General features: G+C 33.2%; 1 protein-coding gene across 13 annotated transcripts in view; it reads left to right on the top strand.

Annotated features, from left to right (window-relative positions):
* LOC107153403 (ankyrin repeat domain-containing protein 26) overlaps positions 1–12367 on the top strand; it is a 113011-nt gene extending 100644 nt beyond the window's left edge. For 10 of the 13 annotated variants that reach the window (XM_048807580.1, XM_048807578.1, XM_048807581.1 and 7 more), the window contains 3 exons: positions 321–546; positions 10077–10122; positions 11272–12367. In XM_048807580.1, the coding sequence (XP_048663537.1) occupies positions 321–546; positions 10077–10122; positions 11272–11402 (403 nt within the window). In that variant the 3' untranslated portion in view covers positions 11403–12367. Of the gene's footprint in view, positions 1–320; positions 547–2203; positions 2464–6683; positions 6761–10076; positions 10123–10991; positions 11090–11271 lie in introns of those variants that run through there. The other 3 variants (XM_048807575.1, XM_048807579.1, XM_048807576.1) reach the window with 3 other exon arrangements.
* Positions 12368–14859: the final 2492 nt, after the last annotated feature.

The following is a 14859-nucleotide window of genomic DNA, read 5'->3' as shown; positions in this document are numbered from 1 at the left end:
CCTAATGAAATCCTCAAGAATCTTGTAAGCAGAGCCCTTTAAAACATGCAACCAATAAAAAAAAAAGAAAATACAAATTGCAAAAAAGAAAAATAAATAAATAAAATAAAACAGCACCATGAGTTATCTGTGCATCATTGATAGCCATTTCTCTCCCTCCTACTTTGAATTACTTGTTTGTTGTTCTTTAAAACAATTTTAAACCAATAATTGTATAAAACACTTTAATTTAAAAAGTCAGTTTTTAAAAATTCAAGTCATTTATGAGTCCTTTCGGGAAATATAAGATACTACATATTTTCCTTTTGCAATCTTCACAGGGCTAATGAAAGACTAGAGGATGTCAATACTCAACTTCTTGTGGAAAAACAGAACAGATCTTTACTCAGCACTGTTAGTCCAAGGCCTGTCGTAGAGTGCTCTTGTGTTGGAAGTCTTAATAATAGTTTGGTACTCAACAGAAGTTATTTTCCAAGAGAAAACTTAGTGGTTCCTACTTCTAACCCAAAGCCTTCAAATAAGAGCATGGAGAACTACTTAGCTGAGGTTAGTTATGTTTTTTTTCCCCGTTTGGTCTCAGATTTCTGTTATAATTTTCTTTTTAATTTGGTAAAATACAGAGTTGTTTAATGTGTGTTAAGTGAAGTTGACAGTAATCTGTGTTAATAAAATAAATTTAAGATTTTTTTTAAAGTTTCTGTTGTTCATTTTCAAGAGATACTCATTTGTTAACTTTATTCATTAAATGAATTGATTCAACTTTTTTGAAAAGCTGCCTTTAAATTAGATTTTAGAAAATGAATATTTCTGCTTATAACTCAGCATATACTTTGAGATGGTTTGGCTTACTTTCTAAGAAATTTTCATCTTTTAAACTCTAAGAAATTTTAAGTTTTCATGCACCATCCCAAGTTTTCTACCTCTAATCATAAGTGAATGATTGACATCCACAAACTAAACCACATATAAATGTTTATAATTTAAAGAAATCTAATATAACTTTTTAAAGATCAAACCTGCAAAAAAAAGATTAATTTGTTTTTAAGTTACAATTTTTGCCATTTTCACAAATAAGAATATATTCTTAATTACTAGGTTCTTTATCTCAAATATAGTAAAATATGCTATTGCTGCATACTATTTATTGCTATTATAATAGTTTTTAAATAGATCAATTAAGCAATATTTGAAATTTTAAATGAAGTTCACCTGTGTCTATCTTGCCTTCATTTGAATGATTGATGACTAAGATGGCAGTGATACCAAGAGTCTTGTTTCATCATTTTATTAGCTTAGTTTTATATTTTTTATGAAAAAAAAAATGAGGATGAGGGTCTAGTACCTCAGAGGTATGAAATTGGAATACTACCTGCAAAAAGAGAATTAACATTAAATACTTAAATAAATTATTAAGCATGATTCAAATATAAAATGTTCTAATTATTTTATAGAAAAAATCAAAAAATATATAATTTTACATGAGAATGGTAAATGTAGTGTAAATGTAGTTGCAATGAAGAAGATGATTTGGGAAAAAGTTTTTTCCCAAATTTTTCTAGATGAAAGCAGCAGGTTTTGTTTTGTTTTAGTATTTCTGGACATGTTGAAGAATAATTTATTTTTAATTTAATCTAGCAGTTTCAAGGTATACATTATTTCTTTGTGGAACATTATCTTGCCAATTCATAGTAGATATTGAAAAGCACTCTCCTATCAAGATACAAATACATGTCTGTATAGCTACTGAAGAATGAATGCCTTGAAAGGTTTTTTTAAAAAATAAATTTATTTTATTTATTTACTTTTATTTAGTGCTGAGGATTGAACCCAATGTCTCACATGTGCTAGGCAAGTACTCTACTACTGAGCTACAACCCATCCCCCTTTGACAGGTCTTATAAAATTATCATTGACAAATTTTTTAAAGAAAGAAGTTCCCTTCTATAGTTGCAAGGAATTTTACTTTTCCTGTTAGGAAAATAAAAAATAAATAATATTACAAAAGGTGTTAACATACCATCTAAACTGATAGAAAATGGTAGGATAGTTATTGTTTTTTTGGTTTGGGTTTGGGTTTTGTTTTGTCTTTGTTTTTTTTGTTTGGGTTTTTCTTTTTTTTTTTTTTTTTTACCAGAAGTTGAAACTAAGGGCACAACTCACTGAGCCACCTCTCCAGCCCTTTTTGTTTTTAATTTTGAGACAGGGTCTTACTAAGTTGCTGAGGTTGGCCTTGAATTTGCAATCTTCCTGTCTTAGACTCCCTATTTGCTGGGATTACAGGAATGTGCCACCACATCCATCGTAATGGTAGGTTTTTTAATGAGGTATAATAAAACAACGGACATAAAGACTTATATGATTCCAGAAAGAAAATGTTAAAACTAGCATTAATAACTAAACCTTTTTACCCAACTTGCTTATTTCCAAGTTTTTAATATTTTGGACCATTCCTCTTATAAAGTTCTATCTCATAACATTTTTTCCTAACTTTAAATAAAATTGTTATATTATTGCTCTGTTCTATGATTTCAGTAGTACTGGTTGTTGATCGAGTTTTCTCCATGTTCTTATCATTTAGTTCTTATTTTATCTACTACATTATATGAAATTTAGCCTTGACACTTAGCACCATTGTAGTTACAATTACTACATATGTTTTGCTAATTTTTACTTTTAGTTTTTGCATTCTAATATAAGTCTTAGATGTTGTTCTATAGAACAAACACATAGTTTTATTTGTTTTTATTCATTTTTATTATTAAAAAATGCAGAGCTTGGGGCTGGAGATGTAACTCAGTGGTAGAGTTGGGGTTTGATCCTCAGCACCACATAAAAATAAATAAATATATTGTGTCCATCTCCAACTAAAAAAAAAAATAAAAATAAAAATGCAAAGTTTTGGCCTAAACAACAGATATGTCACTATTTAGATTTTTTGGTATGTAGAATTCTTTTCTGATAACTGAAATCTTTTTTGTTTTGTTTTGGGTGCCAGGGATTGAATCCAGGGCTTCATGGGTGCTAAGCACACACAGTACACTAAATTATATACCCTGCCCTGATAAGTGAAATCTTAAAAATGTATTCCCATTTGATAGAAGGTAAAACTTACTTCCTAATACAGTGTGTGACACACAGTAGTAATTCAGTAAATATTTTAAATAGGGAAGTTTCCCCAGTGCCCCATGATGGTAGAGATAGGCAAGTGCTCCTAACACTGAGCCACATCCCCAGCCCATTGATTGGTTTGGGATTTTTGGTGTATTACTAAAACTTCAAAATTTGAAGTGACTTATTTAAGCATGACTCTACTTCTCAAATGTCCATTTAATTTTATCAATTCTTATTCTCAATGTGACGGTCTAAATACATCAAAACCAAAACAATATTCCTGAAACTTTTAACTTTTTACATGAGGGACCATTGTATCTCCACAGACTTTGGGGGGTCATATGTCTTCCCAAATAAATATAGACCTGTTTTCATCACCAAGGAAATGCCTGTCTGCTCAGAATTGTAACTCTAATCACACTCATATAGTTATGCTTATTACTGTGAAGACAGAGTTAAATAAACTTGTTTATTATACCAGCTAAATGTTATATAATTACTCCAGTCCTCATTTCATTTTATCTATTAAGCCAGATGCCATTTAATCTTTTAGAAAATTCAGATAATCTTTCAACTTCTTCTAATTTTCTCCTTTCATTTATTTTTCTTTACAATATATGTATGGCTCTGTACTTCATTTTTCAGTTTCCCAATTAACAAAGGAACAAAATACAAGTGTTATTTTCTTTATATATTACCCTATTTATAATTTGATAGTGAATTGCAGTGGTTTAAAACATAAACAACTGTTTTCATTATATTTGAGTGGATATTTTTATAACATTTGAGTGCTCCTTGAGAGAATGATGTCAAAATTTAATTTTTAAAAATTGTTACTAAAAATATATTAATGGTGGAAGTGTGTATGTACATAGTACTATGTATATTTATAAAAGTGGTCTCAAAAAGAGAATGAAACATTATTTTCTAACATGTAAGCTCAAGTACCATTTAATAGGAGCCTGTCAATAAATTCTCTTAAATAAATAAACATTTATTTTTATTGTCCTTTTCTACTGTTGATTTCACTGTATTACTCTAACTCTAAAATCTTACTTTTAACCTTTCCCCTGTGTAAAATGGGGATTGTTTTGAAATATATACAATAAGAATACAAAAAGAAGAAAATATTAGTCTAAGTCAATAGTCATCTTTCATGGGCTGTTGTGTGATAGGCAGCAAATAACACTCTTCCTCCCCATCTCAGTTCAGAATATAGGAGTCCAGCAGAGGGAGATCAACACACTAACTTTATTCCTAACACATAACAACTAATGGGTGATTGTGGCTTAGATAGGCAGTATAGTGGTCTTCTGATGCTTCATTACAGATGAGATGCTTACATACAAAGTTGTAAGTAGAAGAAACAAATATTTGACATCTATTCTGGAAGCAGGCTACCTGGAGAGATGACAGAAGACCTGATTTCACATTATTGTGGGCAGACATATCTCTTAAAGAGATGGCATATTTAGGCCAGTGCATTCAGTGTACTTCATCTAGTTTTTACACATTAGGTAAATCTCTCCTCTCATGAGTAAGGTAGCGAGAATACAAGTCCTCACTTGAGGCCAGGGAATGAAGTTCTCCTGTCATTTCTGCCTAGATTTAAATTATAATTGAAACTAAACTCACTTCTTTATATATCCCATTATCACTTTATATGTTCCAGTATTCCTTATATATCTCTTAATGATGAGAAGACAAGAAGTATGCTGGACAGTAAAAACAAATGTGTTTTGTGTATTTAATTTTTCTATAAATAATTTGAATAATTTATTTGTGGAATAATTTTGGTAAATCCTATTTGGAGAAAATGAATAGTTCTTTTTTAAAAAATATTTTTAGTTGTACACGGACACAGTGCCTTTATTTTGTTTATTTAGTTTTTTTAATGTGGTCCTGAGGATCAAACCTAGTGCCTCACACATGCTAGACATGTGCTCTATCACTGAGCCACAACCCCAGCCTATGAGTTCTTTTCCTGTAAGGAATAATTTTCTCAGTTTACAGCTTGCTTGGTTCAACATGAAAATTTTTCTCCTTTGAGTTCTCTGTTCTGTAATGTCTAAACTTTATGCTTTAAAACTTAAGTTTACTTAAGTATTAGAAGTTATGATATTAATTTGTATTCCTTTATTTGTATTGATAACTTTTAGAACTTACAGTTTATTAGAGAGCTACTCTTATATCTTAGACTTAAACATTATTGAGCTACTCTTATATCTTAGACTTAAACATTATTAAGCTACATGAAAAAGTTTTACATATGAATTTTCTCTGAGCCACACTTAAAAATCTCTAGAGAGAGATTAATATGAGAGAAGTAGTTGCAGAGAACTCCAAGCTCAGTAAGAAGACCTAAAGCCCATTCCTGACTTGCAACCAGTTGGCTTTGTGACCTCAAGCAGCTTATATCTGAGCTTATTTTGGTTCTTATATAAAATTAGGATTGTTTTTACTTTCATAATTTTCTAAACATTTTTTCAAACAGTAGAACTTTTTAAAAATGGTATGAAACTGTATTATATTAAACATAGAAGTAAAGCTATCTGACTAAAGGATGTCTAGAGGTTTTAAAGCTCTGACTTCCTTAACCCATTATCCTTCAGTCTCATCCTTTAGTATCTTAGATTTCTATGGACATAGTTTGAAAACAGCCAATTAGGGGATAATTCTTCTAATAAGTTAAATGCATGGTACATTGTTCTATTCTATATAATTTTCACACTTTCTTACTTTTTTGAAAAATGGAAAAGTTTAAATGAAGTTGCAAATGTTCTCCCTTTATTAAGGTTGTACTTCAGGCTTCCTTCATCATCTGAAACACAATCTCCACATAAAAATAAACAGAAAGGCTACAGAGAAAATGAGGAGTGTTTTTATTAAATATGTATTTGACTTCATAATGAGATAATATAGCTTTCAATTTAATATTAAGCATAACATGAAAATTAGCAACTTACTAAACTTTTTAAATTTCTTCTGATAACATTTAGTTTACCTTAAGCTATTTTACCTTGTGAATTTCAAAAGACTTTGCTATTGAGTGTAGTCGTGCACACCTGTAATTTCAGCTATTGGGTGGCTGAGGTAGGATTGCAAGTTCCAAGACAGCCTGGGTAACTTAGAAAAAACCCTCTATTAAAACAAAATTTTTAGGAAAAAGGCTGGGGATATAGTTCAGTGATAGAGCATTTGCCTAGCATGTGTGAGGCTCTGGATTCAATTCCATTCCACCAAAAAATAAAAATAAAAAACAAGCATTTGAAGTACCCTTATCTAAAAATACGACAGTGATTAGTGTCACCAAGATACATTTTTTGTTTGTTTTTTCCTTCCATAATCTGTGGAACTCTATAAAACCATTCAACTGAATACAACAGTTCTGAATTTCTACTAAGGGAAATATGAGGAAACTATGATTTAATAGGAAAGTTAGAATTAAATGAAAGGCTTTGTTTCTTGTTTTGTTTATTTGTTTGTTTTTTGTGGTACAGGGGAATGAACCCAGGACACTTAACCCCTGATGCACAGCCTCAGCCCATTTTTCATTTTTTATTCTGAGACAGGGTCTCACTACGTTGCTGAGGCTGGCTTTGAACTTGCGATCCTCCTGCCTCAGCCTCCTGAGCCACTGGGATTACAGGTGTTCACCATCATACACTACTGAAAGGCACTTTTTAAGTTATTTAACATTTGTCAAATTTAACTTGTGACCTAAACTACCCCATCCTCTCACCAGCCAGCACAAAATTGAAGTCTTCAGCACACTGGACCTCTTTAAGTATGCTTTCAGGTGACCATCTCCAGAGCAGCCCCCTCCCTCACGGTGTTCTGAGTCTTTTTCCCTCTCAGCTTTCCTGTCTTCATTGTATCTCATTCCCAAAGAGCAGTTGCCCTTAGCTGTCATTAATGGTATAAAGTATTCAAAGGTCAGTGAAAACCTGGGAGGGAATTTATGGAGGGAGAGCCCACTCCATATCCAGAAAAGAGGGTACTACTTCTACCAGGTGCTCTTCAAGAGTTCGGAGGAAAAACTGACTGCCACTTAAAATTTGTTATATCACAAGTATTCTCTAGAGAGAAAATTCATATATTGAGTACAGGGCTGAAGGTACAGCTAAGAAATAGAATGCATATTTAACATAATGCCTTGAATTTAATCCCCTGCACCAAAAGGGGAAGAAAAAAAAATGGAAGGAAAAAGAGAAAAGGGGATTTCTTCAGTATAAAACATATCTTTTGAAAGCAAAATTTTTGTATTATGCAGATATTTGTGGGTGAGATATAAAGACATAATAAAATCTATTACCTATAGTTAATTATAATAGAAGAACTTTTGGGTGAAAAGATAATAACACAACATTGGTAGTTGCTTAATTCAAGTCTTATAAAAATATATTTTACATTTGACATAGTGTTTATTAATAGTAATATGATTCTTTCAATAAAGGCTTCTCCTTTCATCCAGTATTGAGTTATTTGTACAAAACTTGTCTGTAATGCTGCTGTCACAGAAATGTTAGCAAAAACAGTGGCCTAAGATATTAGGAAACCTGTCAATCAAAACAATTTGTCATCCCACCTAAAATTCCTGAAGGTTTTAGATATCACATTATCATCATATTTGTTATGTTCAGTATCTATGTTAGGCCCTGTTTAGAGCACTCGTAAGAGAATAGCTTTTCTACAAAAATATTTAAGAACATTCTAGATTTGGACACCTGCAAAATAGTTTGAAGTATCCCTACACATTTTGTAGTTAAGTAGATAACTATAACAAATCAATGTTTTAAAAAATTGACCCTAATTTCTGAAAAGAAATAAAAGTTACATTTGAAGAGCTGTATATTTTTTCTTTGTTTCCAAATGTAGAAAGTCATGAGTCAATGAAAAGTTAACTTTGAAAACTGACTCTAACATATTTATCCTTTTTTTCAAGCAAATTTTCTGAAATCTTTGCATCCATATTAACAAAAAAAGTTTGTTCATAATCCAAATAGTATAATGTTTTAAATCATTTGTCAGTGGAATTTTTAGATAACAAATAATACCACTTTATTTATTTGTTTAAGATTCTTTGCAGAAAAATTAATAGCATAAAACATATATTAAAGTTTTGAATTTATAAAAGTAGAGAATGGAAATGAAAAATCCATTAGAGTAAAAAAATGAGAAATTTTATAAAGGGCAGAGTTGCTTAGAATCACAAAGTCATGCTTTCAGTATAAGATATGAATTAAATTGATTAACCTTTGTGTTAATAAAACAGCATCCTTCTTAGAAGTCTTAACTCCATGGGAAAAGAAAACATCCAAGAGTTTGTGTCATTACCGTAATCACCTTACTAGCAATGTGTGGCTTTTAAAATCTTAGAGATTTGCAGTCTTAGTCTGCAAAATGACATTTCAGATTTACCAAGTTAAAAATCCACCTGTGTTTGCTGAATGTGTAAGTGCTAGATGTGGCTTAAGATTCTGTCCCTGAAGCTTAACATAGCTGGCCCTGGCAGCATGGGAAAGCCCCCCATGAATGTAGTAAGCAGCTTGCCTGGGTCACCATGGCCTGACCTCAAACCAGCTTAAGGCTTTTAAATCCTCTCTCAGAATTTGCAATTCCAGCTTCTCTCCTTCCTAGTGAGAGAGCAAGTGGGAAAGGATTAAATATAGCCATAGAGGCTCATCAGGACACTTGATAACTCTGGAGTTTTTAAAAGCTCCCAAGAGAGGATTTTTCAGCTAAATGCCAACCCCAGAAATAATTCCATTTTAAACAGTTCTCATTCATCCATCCTCCACTACAAAGGCTAAGCTTGACTGCCTTTAGCCAGGCAGACACACTAATGTATGTTATTTTTTTAAGAGAGAGAGAGAGAGAATTTTAATATTTATTTTTTAGTTCTCGGCGGACACAGCATTCTTGTTTGCATGTGGTGCTGAGGATCGAACCCGGGCCACACGCATGCCAGGCGAGCGCGCTACCGCTTGAGCCACATCCCCAGCCCTAATGTATGTTTTATTCAGCAATGTTATACAGAAATCCACTAGTTGAGTTTGGGAATAGGAAATGAAATTGCCTCTCAGTGTAAGGAATGGCCAAGCCAGCTTCCTATTTGATTTTTTTTTTTTTTTTTAACTGATGGATGGTGCAACATGCCTACATGGCTATTACTAAACTTTATATAATGTGTGATTTCAGTTCAGCTTGAAAAATAATCTCATTACATGTAGCAATACATTATATGTACTGTTAGTATTTCCATTTTGAATCCTTGTTATTGCAATGTAAAAAGTAATGCCTACTTTTTAAAACGTGTTTGACATGCTAAGTATTGTGCACAATTTAAACTTTTTTTTTTTTTGCTTTTTCTGTTTTCTGGTTGTGTGCTTCCTTTTACAACAAGCCTCTAGAAACAGTTTCTGAAAGTTACTGAGCTGTTTGTAATGCAGATGTACTTAGGGAATATGTAAAATAATCATTTTAACAAAAGAAATAGATATTTAAGATTCAATACTAATTCAGGAAAAGGGTCTCTTGTGTAAAACGTTTATCTTTGGGTTCAGTGTTTGTCTTTGGTTTTACAAAATAATGTGTATTTTCAGTTTTTTCTATATAATATCATAAATTGTAGAGCGATTGCAATGTATAAATAAAATGGGTAAATTTTTTTGGAAAAAAAAACATCCTTCTTAAATGATATATATATACTTAATTGGCCAATATTATTTATATTTTTCATCAGATTAAATACATATAAATTGTACATATAAATTCTCTATTACTTAATACTGAAAATAGGAATTTTGTTTAATTTGTAATTTTTGTAAAGTAATTCTCAAGTTAGATCTAGTTTCTAAAAGCCTTATTTAAATTAGGCCACATGTTTCTAAGTGATATAACATTCTCATAATAATGTCTCCTATTTAGCTTAAACATTATAAATACTGTTTAACTTATTTCAGATGCAGCAGAAGTTGGAAAAAAGTATAACTAGAGAACTAAAAGAAGGTATGTGGACAAAATTCATTTCATTTAGATTAATTTATTTATGAAATAAACTATAAATTGCAAATGGCATCCCTTTCCTTTGTTTAATAGATTCTACATTAAATATTATTTTCTAATATACTTTGAGTGAAAGATGTAAATTGTAGACATTGCTAATGAAGAATATACTTATTCCTCACTTATTTGTGTTCCATAGCTTTTAAAATTTTCAACAAGTTCATGTAACTCTTTTTTGCTCAACACTTTCTTCTTCACTTCTGCCATCCCTATGAAACTTATGAAACTGTCAATCTGCACACTGAAATTGTTCTTATAAAAGAACAGGTTTGTAACAAAATCCTGGCCTCATCTAAGTAACACTTAGTCAAGCAATTGTAGTTCATTAACTATCACATGATAAGTCTCATTTTAAATCTCCTGTCACTTACTTAGTCATTGCTTTATGCTTTGCCCTAAGGAAAATTCCAAATTCCTTAGCATGAACTAAAAATACCCAAACCAATTTGATTCTTGGCATTTTCTTTATTCAGTTTTATCTCTTTTATCACTTAGTGTGCTCTGCTTCTTGGCTCTAGACTCTAGCCACACTGAACCACTTATAATTCCACAAGTGTTCTTCATTACTTCTAGCTGTTTGCATGTACTTCTTTCCTCTTTCTGTCATACTTTGTCCTTATCCTTTGGGTATCAAATTACATATCACCTCCAAAAAGCCTACAATACTGATACAAACTGGGATACAAATCCCTTCTGTGTGTTTCAGTAGTGCCCTATTTGATACGTGATTCTATAGCATATGCCTGTCCATTTGTGTTTTCAGGTTGTGGTATATGATTGTTGTGGTGAACTGTATCATCTTGTCATTCCAGTGCTTATCATAGTACCTTAGAACATAGTGGTTGAACTGATGACTGGGAAAACCAGAACTCTGATACCCAGCTATAATGATATTCAGTGTGCAGCAATGAACAAATTATATTTAATAGTGATCTGAATTATAAATATACATACATATTTTTCATTCTTATTAACACTGATAAAATTCTCAATTTTAATTTTATATTGTTTAAATAAACAATATAATTATGATAATATTATTTAAATAAACAATATAATTATGATAATATAGTTCTTTCTTTTTCTCTCCAGTGGCTGATGAACTTGAATCTGGGTCCCTTAGAGCTTCTCCCCTAGGATCTACTCATAAGTCAAGTCAAGATCTACTTTCAGAAGCATCACAAGAATATGTAGAGATTTTAAAGAAAAAATACATGATCTGAATGTCATCTATTAGACTGTTTATATAACAGTTAACATGGTTTCCCAGACATGTATGATATGAAAATTTTGAAGTAAAATATTTTTGGCTATCATATATGTATGATGAAATAATATATAATACTTTAAGCTGTTTCTTGGCATCTGTAACTAACTTTTAAATGGATTTTGCGAGTGAAAACTAGTGTTATTGACTTTTGCATACTCAAATTCTCAAAATGCCAGCTATTTAAACAGTACCCAAACAATCGTCTTGTCACTAATACTTTGGTAGAATGAAATATCATTTTAGTGATAGCTTATTTGTACTTTTCAATTTTTATTAGTATATATGTCTATAAATTTAAACATCATTTTGGTATAATGATACTGTAGGCCTTGTCAGTGTTTTAATGTAGTACAATAGTTACACTGCCATCAAACTTATATAATTTTAATTTTATTGCATTATTTTATTTTAAGCACGAATTAATTGTTCTTTCCTCATGGAATTATTTTATGCAACTATAGTATAACAATCAAAGTCAGGAGATTAAAATTGATTCAGTATTAATATTTAATCTACAAAGCTTGTTCAGATTTTGCCAGATATCCCAATAATAAGCTGTATATATCCATTATTTGTACTTTTTTGCTCAGTGATGCAAAGCTATTTAACACACAAGAGAATTAAACAAATAAGTAAATATTCTAAGCATGAAGGGACACAGGTTACTATCAGAAAAATTAGCTACAGAGAGTTTAAGGTTGCCGCCACCACTAGAGCATATCACCAATACCAAACAATATAAACTTCCTGGAGGGCAAGAAGAGATAACTGTGACTGTCATGGAACTGGAAAAAGTGGGCATGATATGACCCACCTATAGTCCTTTCAACTCCTTAATGAGACCAGTAAAGAAACTAGATGAATCCTGGAGGGTGATAGTGTACTGTTTTGAGCTCAATAAAGTGGTTCCCCAATGTATGCTGCTGTTCCTTCAATGGCTTACCTGATGGACCATTTGACTATGAATAAGGAGTTCAAAAAAGACCTGGGGAGTCACCCAAGTAGTCTCTGTTCAGGGTCAGTAAGCAGAGGGGAAACTGACTCCTTTGGTTTTAGAATTTGTGGAATTGGGGCAGTACAGATATTTCATTCTAAACATATCTGTATGAAAGTATGTGAATGAGATAGACAGCAGAGGGGTTCTGACCCTACTCAAGAACCAAAGCAAGTTTTTTTCCCGACCTACCGCTCTGTGGTACCTCATACACTTTGAGGCAGAATTCCACCAACCAAGATCTAGGTAGAAGCTCCAGATCAGGGGCTGATACTGACCTGAAAGGCTAACAAGACCATAAGTCCCCGAAAAGGGAATACCTGGAGATAAATGAAACAAGTCTTGTCCTTTGTGTAATACCAACAGAGGGTAGAACATGGGAAGCACAGAAAGTAAACTAAGTCTTTTAAAATGTATGTTAGAAAACTTTAATATTTTAATGGTTACTATGCAGTGAAACTCACTCCACAAAATTCTCTAATTCTCCGTGAATTAGAATGGCCAAGTAGGTAGGATGGCCACCAGAAGGATCTTTAGACAAAAGTGTCATTGGCGAGGTCCTTTTAATAGTTATCAGAACCCCTGGACACCCAGGCCAATTCCCTTATATTGATTGCTGGCAAAAGATAGTACAGAAACAGCCCTCTTGGTTGAGAGCCTGTCTGGAAGGACAGTCCAAGTTGATGTTATTTTAGACTGTATAGCCTCTAAGACCCACCTAAAGGAAACTAAACAGAAGAAAAACCTGACAAAGACAAGACATAAAGGAAACCAGTTTTTCCCCGTGAGCCTTTGTGTATGCCAGCCTTTCACCACCATTGATCTCTTGAACTGGAAAAATCATACTTCCTCCTACACACAGACACTCTACGCCATGATTGAGCTGATGCAGTCTAATATGCAGATACACCAACCCACCTAGATTGACAGAGGAATGCAAACAAGGTGACCAAGCAGCTTTAAAGTGGCTAGAGGAACACGCTATGGACACACAAGGCAACATCCAAGCCTATGTCCAGTCCCAGTTTTCCAACACAGAGCCAGGGTGGGACCCCAACAAAGTGGAGGACCTCTTATAGATAAACATCAAAAGGCCCTAATAGGTAGCCTGAAAGAAGGGAGAAGGAGAGGCTTTAACATGAACAACATATAAGAAGTACTCCAAAAGCCTGATGAAAGGCCCAGCCAGTTCTATGAATGACTATGTGAGACCTTCCAACTCTTCACTCCTGAAGACACCAGACAACAGCAGGTAAAATAAACCCAGAGAGACATTCACAGAAAACTCCTAAAACTTTGCAGGACTTTGCTAAAAAAAAAAAAAAAAAAAAAAAAAAAAAATTACCAGTGAGTTGATTAAAATGGCTACCACAGTTTTCATCAACTGAGACCAAGAGTCAGACCAAAAGATGAAGAAAGATGAGTCTCCTTGCAGCTACCCTCACTGCAAACCCAGAGGTCACTCAAAGGGGGGTCCCACTAAGACAAGGCCAAAACAAGTATTAAAATTAAGTCCAGATGCAGGGCTGAAGAAACATAAATGGGAGGACAACCTTATCCCAGGAAAAGGCTGAAACTAAGCTGATGTGCCTTCTGCCTTCTAGAGGGCCATTGGAAGAAACAGTGTCCCCAGCTGAAGGACAGTTGATCTAAACCAGGCAGCCACAGGGCTTTTTAAGAGCCTTTCCTGCAAAACAATATGGATGCTGACCTCTGATATGCATTCCCATTGATCTGTTGCTGGCAACCTGAGAAAACTGCATGAAATAGACACAACTCATTCTCCTATGTAAAACTGGCTACAAAATCTCAAAAGGAAGAAAGTCCACATCTATCAAAGAAAAGTTAAGTACCTTGGTTTTTATCAGACTCAGAGACAATGTCAACTGGGACGCCAGAGGGAACAGTGTGTTCAATTCCATTCCCTTCAAAAAGTTCCTATGTGCTGCTGAATTCAGACAGATATGAATCCCTAACTTTTTGGTTATGGTCAAACCCCTCTATCAGGCCACAAATGGGGGGTGGGGGGCAGGATCCTCTGATGTGGAAAAACAAAAACAAAACAAAACAAAAAAGCCTTTTAGGGCATTGAACAAGCACTCACCAGTGCACCTGAACTAGGACTTGTCCTTGACCTCAGAAAACTTTTTTTCCTCTGTATGTCCATCCATGGTCTAGAATAGTTGTAGGAGTCCTAACTCAGTTGCTGGGGACATGGCACCATCTAGGGGCCTATCTTTCTAAATAGCTGGATTCTATGGTTCAAGACTAGTCACCTTGTATATGGGCCCTTGCAGCCATAGCTCTTATGGCATTAGAGGCTAAAAAGGCAACTAAGGGACAGGAAATGACAATCTATAGCTATAGCCTATAAAGGTCTAATTTATATGCTAAACTGGATTACTCTCAAATTGTA

The sequence above is a fragment of the Marmota marmota genome, unplaced genomic scaffold, assembly GCF_001458135.2.
Source record: "Marmota marmota marmota unplaced genomic scaffold, marMar, whole genome shotgun sequence".
Taxonomy (NCBI): domain Eukaryota; kingdom Metazoa; phylum Chordata; class Mammalia; order Rodentia; family Sciuridae; genus Marmota; species Marmota marmota.
This window is presented reverse-complemented; position numbering and strand designations above follow the sequence as displayed.